Source organism: Physeter macrocephalus, chromosome 19 (assembly GCF_002837175.3).
Source record: "Physeter macrocephalus isolate SW-GA chromosome 19, ASM283717v5, whole genome shotgun sequence".
Taxonomy (NCBI): Eukaryota; Metazoa; Chordata; class Mammalia; order Artiodactyla; family Physeteridae; genus Physeter; species Physeter macrocephalus.
In genome coordinates, this window is record NC_041232.1 from 3,207,921 (window position 1) to 3,225,496 (window position 17,576).

At 57.4% G+C, this 17,576-nt stretch overlaps 1 protein-coding gene across 1 annotated transcript; it reads right to left on the reverse strand.

Annotated features, from left to right (window-relative positions):
• Positions 1 to 15,365: 15,365 nt before the first annotated feature.
• On the reverse strand, positions 15,366 to 17,296 carry LOC112064092 (immunoglobulin lambda constant 3). The gene is made up of 2 exons (XM_028480524.2): positions 17,236 to 17,296; positions 15,366 to 15,814 (listed from the first exon to the last, which is right to left on the reverse strand). The coding sequence occupies exons 1-2, from the start codon at positions 17,294 to 17,296 to the stop codon at positions 15,495 to 15,497; spliced, it is 381 nt and encodes a 126-aa protein (XP_028336325.1). The 3' UTR covers positions 15,366 to 15,494.
• Positions 17,297 to 17,576: the final 280 nt, after the last annotated feature.

Here is a 17,576-nt window from a genome sequence, read left to right on the forward strand (position 1 = left end):
AAAGCCTGGTGCTGGCCTTAAGCCCCACGTTTTAACTTATTATAAGGAGAGTCATTCAGTCATTCAGCAGACAGTTTCCCTGCGCTCGGAGGACCAAAATTTATCATCCACACTGGGACATTTCTGGGAGTGGAAGGAGTGCTATTAATAATCTTGTAGTATAGTCTGAAGTCAGGGAGCCTGATTCTTCCAGTTCCGTTTTTCTTTCTTAAGATTGTTTTGGCTATTCGGGGTCTTTTGTGTTTCCATACAAATTGTAAACTTTTTTGTTCTAATTCTGTGAAAAACTGCCATTGGTAATTTGATAGGGATTGCATTGAATCTGTAGATTACTTTGGGTAGTATAGTCATTTTGACAATATTGATTCTTCCAATCCAAGAACATGGTATATCTCTCCATCTGTTTGTGTCATCTTTGATTTCTTTCATCAGTGTCTTATAGTTTTTTGAGTGCAGGTCTTTTGCCTCCTTAGGTAGGTTTATTCCTAGGTATTTTATTCTCTTTGATGTGATGGTAAATGGGACTGTTTCCTTAATTTCTCTTTCTGATCTTTTGTTGTTAGTGTATAGGAATGCAAGAGATTTCTGTGTATTAATTTTGTATCCTGCAACTTTACCAAACTCATTGATGAGCTTTAGTAGTTTTCTGGTAACATCTTTAGGATTTTCTATGTATAGTATCATGTCATCTGCAAACAGTGACCATTTTACTTCTTTTCCAATTTGGATTCCTTTTATTTCTTTTCCTTCTCTGCCATGGCTAAGACTTCCAATACATTTTAAATAAAAGTGGAGAGAGTGGACATCCTTGTCTTGTTCCTGATCTTAGAGGAAATGCTTTCAGTTTTTCACCATTGAGAATGATGTCTGCTGTGGGTTTGTCACTTATATGTAGAATCTAAAAAAATGGTACAAATGAACCTATTTACAAAACAGAAATAGAGTCACAGATGTAGAAAACAAACTTATGGTTACCAGGGGGTAAGGGAGGGGGAAGGATAAATTGGGAGATTGGGATTGACATATACACACTACTATATATAAAATAGATAACTAATAAGAACCTACTGTATAGCACAGGGAACTCTACTCAATACTCTTTAATGACCTACATGGGAATAGAATCTAAAAAAGAGTAGATATATGTATACGCATAACTGCTGTAGCAGAAGCTTGTTGAGGTACCCCCATTATGTTAGCCCTTATTCAGCCCTTATTCTTTCTGCCTGTTCAACCTGTCTCCTACAGATGTTTTTTTCCCCTCTCTTTCTTGCTTAATTGCACTCTGAAAATGATTGCCCTCTAGCTAAAGTTGTACTATGCACCTGATGTTTACTTTTCCAAGACGATACTCCCTAAGACTCCTTTCCTTTGGGAGCATTCTTTATTCCAGAAAGGTGACGGGATGATAACCTCGAGGACCACCAGAACCTGTTCCGGAACCACTGGACGCCAGCCCTAATGATCTCAATGTCTCCAGGAGGAAAGAAGAATGCAAGACTATGTCAGTCCAGATCCTTTTCTACAGCCCTGTTTTCCACCCTGAAACTATAAGACCCCTTCCTGTTTCCCAGGAAGGGGTTCACAGTCTTGAGAGCGTTAACCTGCTGTGGCCCTTTTGCCCGGCAAAGTAATAAAGCTGCTCTTTTCTACTCCTCCAAAGCTCTGTCTCCGCGTTTCTATCCAGCACTCGTGAACAAAGGCCAGGGTTTCAGCAATGTAACTGATTCATTTTGCTGTACAGCAGAAACTAACACAGCATTGTAAATCAACTGTACTTCAATAAAAATTAATTTAAAAAATAATCACACCAAGACATGGGCATGATCTGGGAACGTCAGTGAAATCTAGGAGGGAGGTCACCCCCTGGACCCCTCCCTGGGCCCGGTGTTCTGGGGGAAGCTGTCACTGGGGGATTCGTGGCCAAACAGGATTAGGTTTGCTGTGATCCCAGGTGACCAACTGGCTTTTCAGAAAAACTGGTCCAACGACTGGCCCTGCCAGGACCAACTACCCTCTGTCACATCACTGCGTTTGTGTCCGTGAGACCGGTGTGCAGTCCCTCCAGGTAACCATACAGAGGCAGGGGTTCTCTGGCCACCCCGAGGAGTGCGTCCCCTCGAAGCCTCACAGAGTCTACTGCACAGCAGTGTTTAGCCTGGCCTGTGGATGCTGGTGGGGGATGCTCCTGTGTGTGCAGCCAGGGACCCTGGCAACCTGGCTCGTTCCTCCCACCCGTCCTGCTCAGGAGCTGCAGGGAGGAGGTTGATGCCCCATCATGGGCACAGGTGGGCTGGGGACGCAGGACCTGACCAGGAGGAGGACAGCACACTGTGAGAGATGTAGACATCACCTTGCTGTGTCCTGTGTCACTGAACCAGCGGGTGTGGCAGCAGACAGCTGACTGCTCCATGGACACCCCTGGAAGCTGTATTTTCAAAGCGGCTGGAAACCTGGGTTTAGACCTTTGTGTTGGGAGTGAGGGTCTGTATCCAGAGAGACACAGGCCGGGGCAGAGCCCCTTGCAACCACTGCGGCACTCTGGTGAACACTGTGGGGTGAAGGACAAGGGTGTCCCCCTGCCCAGACCTGGCCGGGCTGCGCTCTCTTGGTGATGTTACAGGTCTCACAGTGGGCCAGGAGAATCACCCAGCTCAGCTCAGTAGAAGCTCCTGGGCCACCCCCAGGGCCCCAGCAGTCACCTCCTCTCCCCTCCCCCAGGGCCCCAGCAGTCACCTCCCCTCCCCTCCCCCAGGGCCCCTCTGCCCTCCCTGCCGGAGGCTTTTCCGGGCTCTGCTGTGAAGGAAGCCACAACCCCCTTCCCCCATCAGTCACCTCCCCCAGCCTTGGCCTCCCACAAGGAAGCCCTGGACGAGGGCGCTGCCCAAGGTCGCAAAGCAGGCAGGGCAGGGCCAGGCCAAGCCCCCTCCCCTGACCTGACACTCTTTTCTATTAGACCAGGGGTCCACCCAACATGCCCCCACCCCCCTGCCACCCAGTGCCCTGGGGCCACCAGTCTGCAGGGGCTTTCCCGGCTCTGAGCTGAGCAGGGCAGGCCCGGTGCATCCCTCATGGTCAGTGTCCCCTCTGTGAAGTGGGCAATGGCAGCCCTGATGGGGACTTCAGGGCTCCCTGAGGGGCTCTGATGAGCCTGGAGACGTGCTCAGTGCTGGCTGCTGGGGGATCCGCCACTCGGGGCCGGGCAGTGGATGCATTCTTATCCCAAGTGTGTGGGGAGATGCTCCCCGGGTGGGGGGCTGACCTGGGGGCTTGAGGACACGGTGGGGTCAACGGTGGGCTCTACGGCTGTCCCCCCAGCACATGAGCTGTTCCAGGGCAGGTGGTCCTGTCTCCTTGCTCCCAGCACCGGCCCACAGCACTGCTCACTGACAGTTTGCTGAATGAATAAGTGAATGAATGAATGACATGTCTCGCAGGGCTGAGGAACCATGGAAAGAGCTGGGGGTGGGGGGGCAGGTCAGCCAGCAGCTCACCCTGTGACCCTGGGCAGGTCCCCTGACCTGACACTCTTCTATTAGACCAGGGGTCCACCCAACATGCCCCCACCCCCCTGCCACCCAGTGCCCTGGGGCCACCAGTCCGCAGGGGCTGTCCCGGCTCTGAGCTGAGCAGGGCAGGCCCGGTGCATCCCTCATGGTCAGTGTCCCCTCTGTGAAGTGGGCAATGGCAGCCCTGATGGGGACTTCAGGGCTCCCTGAGGGGCTCTGATGAGCCTGGAGACGTGCTCAGTGCTGGCTGCTGGGGGATCCGCCACTCGGGGCCGGGCAGTGGATGCATTCTTATCCCAAGTGTGTGGGGAGATGCTCCCCGGGTGGGGGGCTGACCTGGGGGCTTGAGGACACGGTGGGGTCAACGGTGGGCTCTACGGCTGTCCCCCCAGCACATGAGCTGTTCCAGGGCAGGTGGTCCTGTCTCCTTGCTCCCAGCACCGGCCCACAGCACTGCTCACTGACAGTTTGCTGAATGAATAAGTGAATGAATGAATGACATGTCTCGCAGGGCTGAGGAACCATGGAAAGAGCTGGGGGTGGGGGGGCAGGTCAGCCAGCAGCTCACCCTGTGACCCTGGGCAGGTCCCCCAACCCCCATCCTGCTGACAGAGCCTCAGTTCTCTTCTCTGTGAAACGGGCCCACAAAACCTGCCCTGCTTTGCTGTATGGACTCAGTGGTTCATGAACCCCCTCCTGCCTGCCCCTACCTGCACCGAGTCAGTACAGATTGAGGAACCAGGGTTCCCCCACCCCACAGAGCCTCAGGATGCCTCTGACGTCCAGAGGCTGCGGGGTCGTGTGCTCAGCACCGTCTCCCTGCCAGCACAGCACAGCCTCCTCGGGAGGGGGAGTGACCTCGGAAGGGGGGCCCGGGTGCCCAACGTGTGTGTGGCCCTGAGTGCCTGCGGGACCTGGGCAGCTGCCTCAGCTCTGGAACCTCTGTCTCCTCATCCATGAGGTGAGGTGGTGTTAGCACCCACCTCCTGGGCTGGTATGGGGGAGTTAGAACACGATCCACAGGTAGTACCCACCTGGGGCTCTGTCCTCATGGCAGAGAGATGACAGACACCTGCAGCAGAGCCGGGGACAATCAGTCCATAACCAGGCAGAGCTGCGGATGGTCAGTCCCACAACTGGGCAGAGTTGGGGACAGTTCTGCAGTAAGTTGACAGCAGTCATCAAGAGGCTCCCTGATGCCCGCCCAGCACCCAGCTGACCCTCTGAGGCACTGAGGGGGAGTGCAGCCCCTGCCCTCAGGGCACCTACCTTCTGAAGCGAGGTCAGAGCCCTGGTCAGGTTGGGAGATTGGACGGATAAAGAAACAGGAGCCCCTTTATTTTTTTTTATTTTTTATTTATTTATTTATTTATTTTTTTTGCAGTACGCGGGCCTCTCACTGTTGTGGCCTCTCCCGTTGCGGAGCACAGGCTCCGGACGCGCAGGCTCAGCGGCCATGACTCACGGGCCCAGCCGCTCCGCGGCATGCGGGATCTTCCCAGACCGGGGCACGAACCCGTGTCCCCTGCATCGGCAGGCGGACTCCCCACCAGTGCGCCACCAGGGAAGCCCTTTTTTTTAATTAAAAAAATTTTATTTTATATCGGAGTACAGTTGATTAACAATGTTGTGTTAGTTTCAGGTGTATAGCAAAGTGATTCAGTTATACATATACATGTATCTATTCTTTTTCAAATTCTTTTCCCATTTAGGTTGTTACAGAATACTGAGCAGAATTCCCTGTGCTATACAGTAAGTCCTTGTTGGTGATCTATTTCAAATATAGCAGTGTGTGCATGTCAATCCCAAACTCCCAATCTATCCCTCCCCTCCCCCCCCCACTCCCTGTAACCATGAGTTCGTTCTCTAAGTCTGTGAGTCTGTTTCTGTTTTGTAAATAAGTTTGTTTGTATCACTATTTTTAGATTCTGCATATGTGATATTGATATCATATGATATTTATCTTTCTGTCTGATTTAACTTCACTTAGTATGATAATCTCCAGGTCCATCCATGTTGCTGCAAATGGCATTATTTCATTCTTTTTAATGGCTGAGTAATATTCCATGAGCCATTTTTAGATGCAGCCAGTTCCTAGGTCCCGTGGACAGAGAAGGAAGGGCATCCAGGCCGCCGGCTCCCCAGGGCCTGATGACAACACAGAACAAATGGGGAAGGAGAGGAGAGAGGAGAGAAAAGAGGACCCAGGAGAGGGTATTTGGGGGCTGAGGAGTTTCAAGAGAGAAGGAATGGGGTGTGGTTCTCAAATCCACTCAGAGGCTGACAGTGGGGAGGACAGAGAGGGGATGGTTGGATTGGGCCCCTTGGAGGTCACTGGTACCTAGGAGTGCAGGGAAAGATGGGGTGATGGCAGGAAGGGAGGGCGATGTGGAGCCCCCAGAGATGTGCTGTAAGGGGTCGGAGGGAGGAGGGTGTGGCTGGAGAGAACGTGGCCCCCAGGTCGGGTCAGGGTGGGAGACAGGCCCAGAGGGACCGAGGGGGTGACAGGAAAGTGGGTTGGCCTCGATGTGCCATCCTTGAGGGTCAGAGCGTGGGTGCATGGCTGCCAGGAGGGGCAGCCTGGGTGAGCCAGACGGCTTACCCTGGAGTGACCGAGTGCCTTGGAAGCCACTGGGGGTGCCTGCTCACTGAATGAGGTCACAGTCAGAGGCCCTGCCGGAGCGCCTCATGTCGTGGGCTCAAGGGGATGGGTTCACACTCAGTGGCCCTACTGCTTTCACATGAGGAAGTACAATCCTCAGGAGTTTGTCAGGTCACAGAGACCATCCTCGAGTCTGGGCATCTCATTACCTCCAGGTTATTTCTTTCCCCAGGATCATGTCTGTGGGTCTATAATGGCCATCGGGAGGGAAACTGTGAGCTGCTGAGGGTTGAAAGAGGGTGCTGGGCCCCAGAGATGGCCTTCCAGCTCTCTGACCGCTGGCCTGGGTGTCTGGGTCCTCCGTTACTGCCATATCGGGACCAGGCAGGGCCAGGACTGGTCCCAGCTGGGGCAGGGCTTGCTCGGGCACTTGGGAAATAGCAGCTGATTGGCAGCCAGTGGTCTGAGACCTGGAAGGGGTTGGGTCACTCGTGGGCTGGTAGTGATTCCAGCCCCAGTGTCAACTGCAGGGAAGGGGACTGGAGTGGGATGCAGTTACAGTGACCGCAGGGAAGTGGGGTCTCTCTGAGGTTTCACAGAGGGGCTGGGACATCGGAAGGGTGAAGCATCCCCACGGCTGACAGCCCAGTGGCTGCTCCCCGGCAGGGCGTCTGTCCATCTTGGGGCCTGAGAGTCCCAGAATTCAGGGCCCCTCTTCCGTATGCCCCTCTGCACGCCCCCCAGGAGTGGTGGTGAAGTCTCACATCCCGGAGGAAGTGGGGACCCCAAAGGTTCTTGGCGGGAAAAGGCAGAGGCAGACACAGGGGCTTCAGCGGGGGAGAAGGGGAGCCGGCCTGCTGCTCTGGGGGGTGGGGGGAAGGCTGTCCTGGCCTCTGAGCTCCTGCTGTGCTCAGCACTGGGTCCCCTTCCCTGGACCCCAGACCCACAGCTCCTCGGACAGCAGCCCCTGACTGAAGGTGTCGTGACAGTTCCTGCATCTTTAGGGAAGCCTCTGGGACCAGGGAGTGGGAGTGGGGGGTTGGGCCTGGGAAGCCACCTGCTGGGGACTGACGCTCCTGGTGTTGGGGCAACAAAGGGTGAGCCCTGCGGTGACCCTCCCTGGGAGCCTGGACTGAGGTGGGGTCTTCAGAAAGAGGCGACCCTCTCTCGGCCCCTCCCCCAGTGCCCTGACCCTGATTTCTGATCCAGAGCGTGAGGAAGCCAGCCACTCTGACCCAAGGCCCCTGACCCCCATGGTTCCTCACGGGCCCCAGCAACTCTGTCCCCTTAGGCCGTGGGTCCCAGGGAGGGGGACCTGATTCAGGTGGGCTCAGAGCTCCCCAGGGAGGAGGCTGGATGAATCAGGAGGGCCCGGCCAGGGTGGGCAGGGCACTGGGGGCGGCTGGGAACCTGGGGGCAGGAACTGAGCTTTGGGGTCGGGTGGGCGGCTGGGGTTCAGTCCTGCCGTGACCGTGGGCAGGTCACTCAGGGTCTCTGGGCCTTGTGTCTCCATCCGTAGGGCGTGTATCGTTATAGGATCTTCCTCCGAGGGAGGTTTGATGACTAACAGGTAAGGCCTGGAGAGCACTTAGCTGGGGCCGGAGGGAAGCAGTGCCCCAGAGCTGAAGCTAACATCAGGCTCCTCCTGTGAGCCCAGGAGGAGAAGGGGCCGCAGGAGGCAAGGCAGGAAGGAGGGGGAGCCTGGGCTGGGAGGCCTCCAGGAGTGGCCCAGCCCAAGGACCAGAAAGGACACAGAGGGAGAGGAACGTGGGCAAAGGTCCCCGAGGCCTCGGGGATCTGGGAACTGGAGCTGTGGTCAGACGAATAAGGCCCCAAGTTGTCCACGTCCTAATCCCCAGACCCTGTGAGTACGTCCCTTATGGGGTCACAGGGCTTTTGCAGATGTGATGGAGTTAAGGGCCTTGAAATGCAGAGATTATCCTAGATTATCTGGGTGGCCCCATGCAGGGTCTTTAGAAGGGAGGGTCAGAGGGAGGGGACGGGGTGTGGTGATGGGGACAGAGGTCAGGGGGCAAGGGAGAGAGGTTAGAAGCTGCTGCAGCTTTGAAGCGGGAGGGAGGGACCCGAGCCGAGGACTGGGGCTCCTCTAGAGGATGGAAACGGCCTCTGGGAGGAGCTTGGCCCTGAGACACCTCAAATTCAGTCTGTAGGACTCATTTTGGACTTCTGCCCCCCGATCAGTAAGAATAAATGTTGTTTAAAGCTTCTGAGTTTGGGTGATTCATTATAGTTGCTAATGCAGGAGCCGAGGGACAGAGTCACCCACCACCATGGCCCACCCCTCTAACTCCCAACTGCAGTGGGATCTCCACAGCCCAGGGTCCCTGCATGAAGGGCTCGGGTGGGGCTGGGGCTGGGTCTCTTGCCACACCCCTCATCGTCAGAGTGGTTGGAGCCCCCAGACCCCAGGGGCCTCGCAGAGACACCAAGTCCCTCCATGGGAAGGGGCTCTCCCACTGACAGCACGACGGAAGGGAGGAGGCGCCCAGTGGGCAAGCCCCAGGAAGGTGGCACGTGCCTTTCTGGCACAGACCTGAGAGAGTGCCCCTTGCCTCTTTGCTCCCACCTGGCATAGCTGGGCTGTGAGTGGGGGGCAGCTTGGGGGTCCCAGGACACCCAAGAGGGCCTCAGGCAGGGGTGGGAGAGGCCTTGGGTGTGTGGTGTGTGCAAGGTGGTGGTCCATCCTGGGCCCAGGGGCGGGAGCTTTCCTGACTACACCCCCGGGAGCCAAATCAGGGGACTGTTACTATGTAACTACACCATGTACAGTAACTGTACTATGTACAGTTACTATGTAACCCCCCAGAGATGGTAACCTAGTCGTACCGGAGACAGGAACACAGAGGGCTCCCCATGCAGGGGCAGCTGTTCCACCTGGTGGTCATCACCATGTCATGAGGCTGCCAGGCGATCACCTGTGTGTGTGTCAGAGCCCGGCTCCTGTCAACGCTGAGGCTTTGGGTAAAACATGTCCCCACTTTTAACCGTGGTACAAGACACCTGGCTTCAACACTGAGACACCAGTTTTCCTCCAGCAAAGGCTTTGTTGAATCTCAGAAATTCTGAGGCACCTATTCCCTCCTCGCATTGGCTCCTGGGGAGCTCAGAGCTGATCTTTGTCACGTGCCCGAGCTTCCAGGCAGGGCTTTGGTGGGACAATTTCCTTCCTAGCTTCCTCCTACTCCTCTTGCAGCCCTGCACCTGCCTTCGGGTGAAGAACTGAGATGGACCCCAGATTTAAGAGCCCATGAAGCCAATGTTGCTGGAGTGTCCTGGCCCCCGTGGGTGGTCCAGCCCTAGGGAGTGACAGGGAGGGTGAGGGGGGGCAGGAGCTGAGCTGGGCAGCCAAGGAGGAGGACATCCTTGGGGCAGGGTCAGGAGCAGAGGGGGTCCAGGCCAGGGCAGGAAAGACAGGACGTGGGTTGGGGGGTGGTCTATGGCGTCCCCACCAGGGCAGGGAGGGAGGGCTCATCTGGAGGTCACCAGCCATGGGCAGCTCTGGCCAGGAAGGTGGCAGGGGGTGGGCACGGCCCTATGCTGGAGGAGGAGTGGGAGGAAGGGGAGGGCGGATGGGAGATGTGTCCTGGCTGGTTGCCTGGGAGATGCCCCCACCCAGGAGACTGTGAGCCTCTCCCCTCAGTTACTTTCTCACTGGTGCCTAGGATTCCCCACCCCCCACCCCCAGAATTCTGGAGAGGTTGCAAACTAAATATGAGACAAAAAAAGAAATGAGCAGAGAGCATGATTTCTGAATAACGCTGAGGACATTTTATTGCAAGTTGTTTGGTGCAGGAAGAGGACTGCGGTGGGCCCAGGTTGGGCACGGGGAGACCCTACCGGATCCTGTTGGGAGAATCTCTATGCCCTAATTTCTTTTTGTGGCCATGCTGCGTGGCATGCGGGATCTTAGTTCCCCAACCAGGAATGGATCCTGTGCCCCCTGCAGTGGAAGCGCGGAGTCTTAACCACTGGACCCACTTGGAAGTCCTGGATGCCCTAATCGTGGGAGCTCTGGGCACCCTCTTTGGCCCCTGACCCTTCAGGTTCACTCGTCCTCATAACTCGACCTCCTGCCCTGTGCTCCCTGCTGCTGCCGACATCAGCTGGGACCGCTCATCCTTCCTGGGGCATCTGTCTGCCTGAAGATCCCCTCCCCCCAGACCCTCTCCCTATGTCCTCATACAGCATGTCCATCCATCCATCCGTATTGGTGTCAGGTCTCCGCCCTTTTGGGGAGGGGGTTTCTTGCCTCGTAGTCTCAGACTGTGAAGAATCCAGGGAAGCAGTTCAGATATTATCCTGGAGGCAGGGGAGTGGGGGAGAGGGCCTGAGGGCTGGCGGTGGGCGAGGTCCACACAAGAACAGCAAGTGTAGGGAAGCTGCAGAGGTGGGCTCTCCTGGGTCCTGCTGCCCTGATCCCCTGCTCTGGAATATTCTCTGGGCTTTTCTGGGTGAGAGTGAAACTATCCCTCAAGGAAACATGAGGAATCAAGAGGAGAAGGTCCCCGGGAGAGACCTCAGGGTCACAGTGGCGGGGAGCAAGAGGGTCACTGAAACCATCCCATCCTCTCCCCAGCCGGGGTCTAAGAACAGTGAACAGACTGAAAGGGTGAGGGTTACAGGCCCCAGAGCAATTCAGACCCCAGCCCCAGACAGGACAGAGAAAACAGAAAAATCTACCCTATTGTCACTCCTGAGCCCAAGAAGATGGAAAGGGGGAGACTCACCCAGGATGGTCAGCTGGGTCCACACAGCACACAGTGACACAGCCTTGAACATAAACCCACCAGTCAGCCACCCAGCCCTTAACCCAGCCCACCTGCAGCTGCACTGAGGCTCCAGGACCACCCTCTTTGTCATGGGAGCTAGTCTGGCCTTGGGGAGGGAAGTGGAAACCCCTCCAATCCTGCAACATCACCCCTGGGAAGCGGGGTTCCATCCATCCCCAGTCTTGGTAGGGGCAGGAGAGATGTCTGGGTGTCACATCACACCCCAGGGAATTTCCTTTCTGGAGAGCAGCTTGAGGGGGGTGTCAGTGGTGGGAGGGTGGAGCCTGTGTAGCACCCTGAGGGGATGGAGCTGTGCTCTCTGCAGAGCGAGGCCACGGGACATTCTGGAGGCTCCATTTCCTTAGTGGCACACCAACAGGGCCATGTTTGTAGTAACTTGTCTGTGTGTGCAATTAAAGGTGCAGCTATGAGATCCTATGTTAGCACCTAGGACAGTCATCTGGGAGGGTCTCTGATCCCATTCTGAGCTCCGAAAGAAGTGTACCAGTTCACAGACGAACCCACGGCACCTTCCCAGAACCTGATTCTGGACCTCGAGCTCATGGGGCCCATGGACCACCATGGACACTTGGACATGAGGCAGTTGTGGTGGAGTCAGTGGTGGGTTGACTTCTAAGGGGTCAGAGAGGGAAAGGCTGACCTCGGCCCCGGGGCCTTGAATGGAGGCAGGACCCACCTGACACAAGTGGGAGGAGGGATACCAGGGGGAGTGTGGGATGATTGACCACGGTCAGGGATTAGAGGTCCCTGTGAGTGTGACAGTGAGGGCCTGGGGGAGAGGCAGAAGGCAGTGTCCCTGGGGAGGTGGGAGCAGGAGGGGCCCTAAGGATGCGAGTGGAAGGGGGTGCAGTGGGGGTCACTCTAGGACGAGGTCATGGAGAATTACCAGGATGAGTTTTAAACCAAAGGACACATGGAATCAGTGGGTCATCATCAATGGACAGAAAGACACTTGAGGGGGAACACCATCCAGATGTGATGCTGAGGATTCCAGGGAAGGGAGCTGAGGTATTGTCCTGGGGGCCCTGGCAGCCAAACAGTGTGTGACCAGGACATTCAGATGTGGACATGGTCCACACAGAGGAGGAAGCCTGGAAGCCGGTGGGGAGGGTGGACAGACTTCCACTCCTGCAGCTGCCCGATTCCCTGTTCTCGAAAGTTCTCTGGGGGGTTCGCTGGGTGACAGTGAAACCATCCCTTGCAAAAGCCCCAAGACTCCACCCTCTAACTTGTTTTCCAAAAGGGTAGGAGGATTTTCTTCACGTGTGAGGTTGGTTGCGTTCAGGACAGCAAACGTAGAAAGAAAAGTGAGCAGAGAGCACAATTTCTGAATGACAATGAGGACATTTTGACGCCGAGCTCCTCCTTGGAGGGCGCGAACAGAGTGACTGAGGGCGCGGACTTGGGCTGACCTGCAAAGTGGGGGAGAGACGGGAGGTCACTGGGGCAGCGTCCATCGCGGGAGCCCCGGACCTCAGGAGAAGCGGGCACAGGTGCCCAAAGTCCAGTGCATGGATCCCAGGCGGGCCCTTGCTCCCCTGAGGTCAGGCAGCCATGGCTGGGGTCGCTCACCTTCTGTCAGGGGATCCTCAGTGCCCGACTCCTGGGAGTTTGGGGCTCCCTTGCAAGTCTCCATCTCTTCCTCAGGCGCCCACGTCCCATAAACCACATCCCACCCTCTGCTCCCTGGCGCTGCCTGGCGTCCACCCTGAGGTCCCCTCTTTCCTCTGGGTGTCTGTCTGTCCTGGGCATCTGTCTGTCTGAGATCTTGCCCTGGTTCTCGTCCGGTGTCCTCATACAGGCCGTCTGTCTGTCCCCCGTTCAGGCTGTCTTCCCTTTCAGGGAGGGGCTTTGTTGCCCACAGTCCCCCTGACGCCAGCCTCGCAGCCCCCAACCCTCTAGGGCTTCCACAGAGACCACAGAGACCCCTGTAGGGCTGCCAGGGTGGAGGGAGAGTCAGCCCCAGGGCTGGGGTCCAGGGAGTCCCACAGATGAGAGTTTCCATGTGGGTGAATGTTGTGCTCTGAGCCTGGGGCTGTGTCTGTTCTGAGGGGTCCCCTGACCTGTGAAGTTCCTCTGGGGATCTGTCTGTCCTAGAACATCTGTCTGCCTGGCCAGATTAGTTCCTCTCACCTGTCCCTATGAGGAGTCCCCACCCTGGGCGTCTGAGCTAGGGGTTCACGTCCAGAGTGTAACAGGGTGCGGTGACCCTTAAGGCCCGAGTGTCCTGAGATCTGTGTGGCCTGGGGTGTCCTGCTTGCTGGGAGGAGGATGGGGACCTAGCACCCTGAGGCCACCTTCTCAACGGGACACTCGTCTACCCTTCCCCCGTGTACTGTTCCCTCCTCCTCTCTCCAAGTCCCCTGGCTTTGGGGTCCCTCACTAGCCCCTATTTGGGTCCCGGAGCAGAAAGATCCCAGGATGACACCCATGCTCTGTCCAGCTCTTTCCAGTGTCCTTCCCACATCCCTGGGCCCGCTGCCCCAGCCTGAGACCCCCCATTCCTTGGGCCTCAGTCCCTCTGTTCTCCTCAGACCCCGGGGCTGGGCACCCTGACTAGGGAGCTGAGATCCCAGCATCCAGAGAAGAGGGGCCTGGAGGGAGGCTCGGGGTGGGCAGCGCGACAGGCGGCAGGAGGGTCACTGAGCCCGCCCCCACCACACCCACCAGTTTCTGTGAAGAACGACAGGCTTGGCGGGGAAGGACAGCCTAGAAGGGTGACGGTGACAGGCTCCAGAGAGTGAGACCCCAGCCCCCCAGACAGGAGGGAAAAGACAAGAAAATCCGCCCAAATTTCACTGTGGACCCCGAAGAGGAGGGGGCAACGCGAAGGGCGGCAGGAGGGTCACTGAGCCCGCCCCCACCACGCCCACCAGTTTCTGTGAAGAACGACAGGCTTGGGGGTGAAGGACAGCCTAGAAGGCTGATGGTGACAGGCTCCAGAGAGTGAGATCCCAGCCCCAGACAGGAGGGAAAAGACAAGAAAATCTGCCCAAATTTCATGTGGACCCCGAAGAGGAGGGGAAGAGGGAGACTCACCCAGGACGGTCAGCTTGGTCCCTCCGCCGAGCACAGCACACAGTGACACAGCCTCGAACATAAACTCTCCTGACACCCCTTCCACCCCCTGCCCAGGCCCACCTGCAGCTGCACAGAGGCCCCAGGGCCACCCTCCTTGTCACGGGGGCTGGTCTGGCCTCGGGGAGGATGAGGGGGGGACCCCACCCCACCAGCAACTTCACCCCTGGGAAGCCGAGCTCCGTCCATCCCCAGTCATGGGAGGTGCAGGAGAGACGTCTGGGTGTCACATCACATCCCAGGGAACTTCTTTTCTTGGAGGAGGCAGTGGCACCTGGAGAGCAACTTTGGGTGGTGTGGTGGGAGAAAGAGTAACCTGTTTACAGCCCGGAGGCGATGGAGATGTGCCCTCTGCAGATTGAGGCCCGGGACATTCTTGAGGCTCTACTCGTCCTAGAGGCATGTCCAACATGGCCATGTTTTTAGTAACTTGCGTGTGTGTGCGTGTGTGTGTGTGTGCATCTAAAGGTGTAGCTATTAGATCCTACGTTAGCACTTAGGACAGTCGTCTGTGATGATCTCAGATCCCATTCTGAGCTCCTAAGGAAGTGCATCAGTTCACAGATGAACCCACAGCACCTTCCCAGAACCTGATTCTGGACCTCGAGCTCAAGGGGCCGATCGTCCACCATGGACACTTGGTCAGGAGGCACTTGTGGTGGAGGCAGTGGTGGGCTGACTTCTAAGGGGTCAGAGAGAGAAAGGCTGGCCTCAGCCCCAGGGCCCTGAAGGCAGCTGGGACCCTCCTGACACAAGTGGAAGGAGGGCTATCTAGGGGGAGTGTGGGATGAGTGAGCAGGGTCAGGGAGAGTGTGACAGGAAAGCCTGGGGGAGGGGCGCAGGGCCATTTCCCTAGGGAGGTGGGAGCAAGGGGGCCCCTGAGGAGGGGGACACTCTAGGATGAGGTCATGGGGAATTACCAGGGTGGGTTTTGAGCAAAAGGACGCATGGAATCGGTGGCTCATCATATACAGGACCGACAGACTCCTGAGGGGGAACACCATCCAGATGTGATGCTGAGGATTCCAGGGAAGGGAGCTGAGGTATTGTCCTGGGGGCCCTGGCAGCCAAACAGTGTGTGACCAGGACATTCAGATGTGGACATGGTCCACACAGAGGAGGAAGCATGGAAGCCGGTGGGGAGGGTGGACAGACTTCCACTCCTGCAGCTGCCCGATTCCCTGCTCTCGAATGTTCTCTGGGGGATTCGCCGGGTGACAGTGAAAACATCCCTTGCAAAAGCCCCAATACTCCACTCTCTAACTTGTTTTCCAAAAGGGTAAGAGGATTTTCTTCACGTGTGAGGTTGGTTGCGTTCAGGACAGCAAATGTAGAAAGAAAAGTGAGCAGAGAGCACAATTTCTGAATGACAATGAGGACATTTTATTGAGAGTTGATTGGGTGCAGGAGGAAGGGCTGGGGGGACCAGGGTGGGTGGGTAGACCCTCCAGGGGTCCTGTGGCTCCAGTCCCCTGAGGGTCGGGGGACCAGGACCTAAGGGCACTCGGTGGGCGACACTGTCTTCTCCTTGGTGCTCCCCTCGTGCGTGACCAGACAGCTGACACTCTCGTAAGATTTCCACTCGGTGCCCGTCATGGCCAGGTAGCTGCTGGCCGCATACTTGCCATTGCTCTGTTTCGAGGGCTGCGTGGTCTCCACGCCCTTGGTGATGGCGGTGCTGCTTGCCTTCCAGGCCACCTTCACGCTGCCCAGGTAGAAGTCATTGATGAGACACACCAGGGTGGCCTTGTCGGCGCTGAGCTCCTCAGTGGAGGGCGCGAACAGAGTGACTGAGGGCGCGGACTTGGGCTGACCTGCAAAGTGGGGGAGAGACGGGAGGTCACTGGGGCAGCGTCCATCGCGGGAGCCCCGGACCTCAGGAGAAGCGGGCACAGGTGCCCAAAGTCCAGTGCATGGATCCCAGGCGGGCCCTTGCTCCCCTGAGGTCAGGCAGCCATGGCTGGGGTCGCTCACCTTCTGTCAGGGGATCCTCAGTGCCCGACTCCTGGGAGTTTGGGGCTCCCTTGCAAGTCTCCATCTCTTCCTCAGGCGCCCACGTCCCATAAACCACATCCCACCCTCTGCTCCCTGGCGCTGCCTGGCGTCCACCCTGAGGTCCCCTCTTTCCTCTGGGTGTCTGTCTGTCCTGGGCATCTGTCTGTCTGAGATCTTGCCCTGGTTCTCGTCCGGTGTCCTCATACAGGCCGTCTGTCTGTCCCCCGTTCAGGCTGTCTTCCCTTTCAGGGAGGGGCTTTGTTGCCCACAGTCCCCCTGACGCCAGCCTCGCAGCCCCCAACCCTCTAGGGCTTCCACAGAGACCACAGAGACCCCTGTAGGGCTGCCAGGGTGGAGGGAGAGTCAGCCCCGGGGCTGGGGTCCAGGGAGTCCCACAGATGAGAGTTTCCATGTGGGTGAATGTTGTGCTCTGAGCCTGGGGCTGTGTCTGTTCTGAGGGGTCCCCTGACCTGTGAAGTTCCTCTGGGGATCTGTCTGTCCTAGGACATCTGTCTGCCTGGCCGGGTTAGTTCCTCTCACCTTTCCCTATGAGGAGTCCCCACCCTGGGCGTCTGAGCTAGGGGCTCACGTCCAGAGTGTAACAGGGTGCGGTGACCCTTAAGGCCCGAGTGTCCTGAGATCTGTGTGGCCTGGGGTGTCCTGCTTGCTGGGAGGAGGATGGGGACCTAGCACCCTGAGGCCACCTTCTCAACGGGACACTCGTCTACCCTTCCCCCGTGTACTGTTCCCTCCTCCTCTCTCCAAGTCCCCTGGCTTTGGGGTCCCTCACTAGCCCCTATTTGGGTCCCGGAGCAGAAAGATCCCAGGATGACACCCATGCTCTGTCCAGCTCTTTCCAGTGTCCTTCCCACATCCCTGGGCCCGCTGCCCCAGCCTGAGACCCCCCATTCCTTGGGCCTCAGTCCCTCTGTTCTCCTCAGACCCCGGGGCTGGGCACCCTGACTAGGGAGCTGAGATCCCAGCATCCAGAGAAGAGGGGCCTGGAGGGAGGCTCGGGGTGGGCAGCGCGACAGGCGGCAGGAGGGTCACTGAGCCCGCCCCCACCACACCCACCAGTTTCTGTGAAGAACGACAGGCTTGGGGGTGAAGGACAGCCTAGAAGGCTGATGGTGACAGGCTCCAGAGAGTGAGATCCCAGCCCCAGACAGGAGGGAAAAGACAAGAAAATCTGCCCAAATTTCATGTGGACCCCGAAGAGGAGGGGAAGAGGGAGACTCACCCAGGACGGTCAGCTTGGTCCCTCCGCCGAGCACAGCACACAGTGACACAGCCTCGAACATAAACCCTCCTGACACCCCTTCCACCCCCTGCCCAGGCCCACCTGCAGCTGCACAGAGGCCCCAGGGCCACCCTCCTTGTCACGGGGGCTGGTCTGGCCTCGGGGAGGATGAGGGGGGGACCCCACCCCACCAGCAACTTCACCCCTGGGAAGCCGAGCTCCGTCCATCCCCAGTCATGGGAGGTGCAGGAGAGACGTCTGGGTGTCACATCACATCCCAGGGAACTTCTTTTCTTGGAGGAGGCAGTGGCACCTGGAGAGCAACTTTGGGTGGTGTCGTG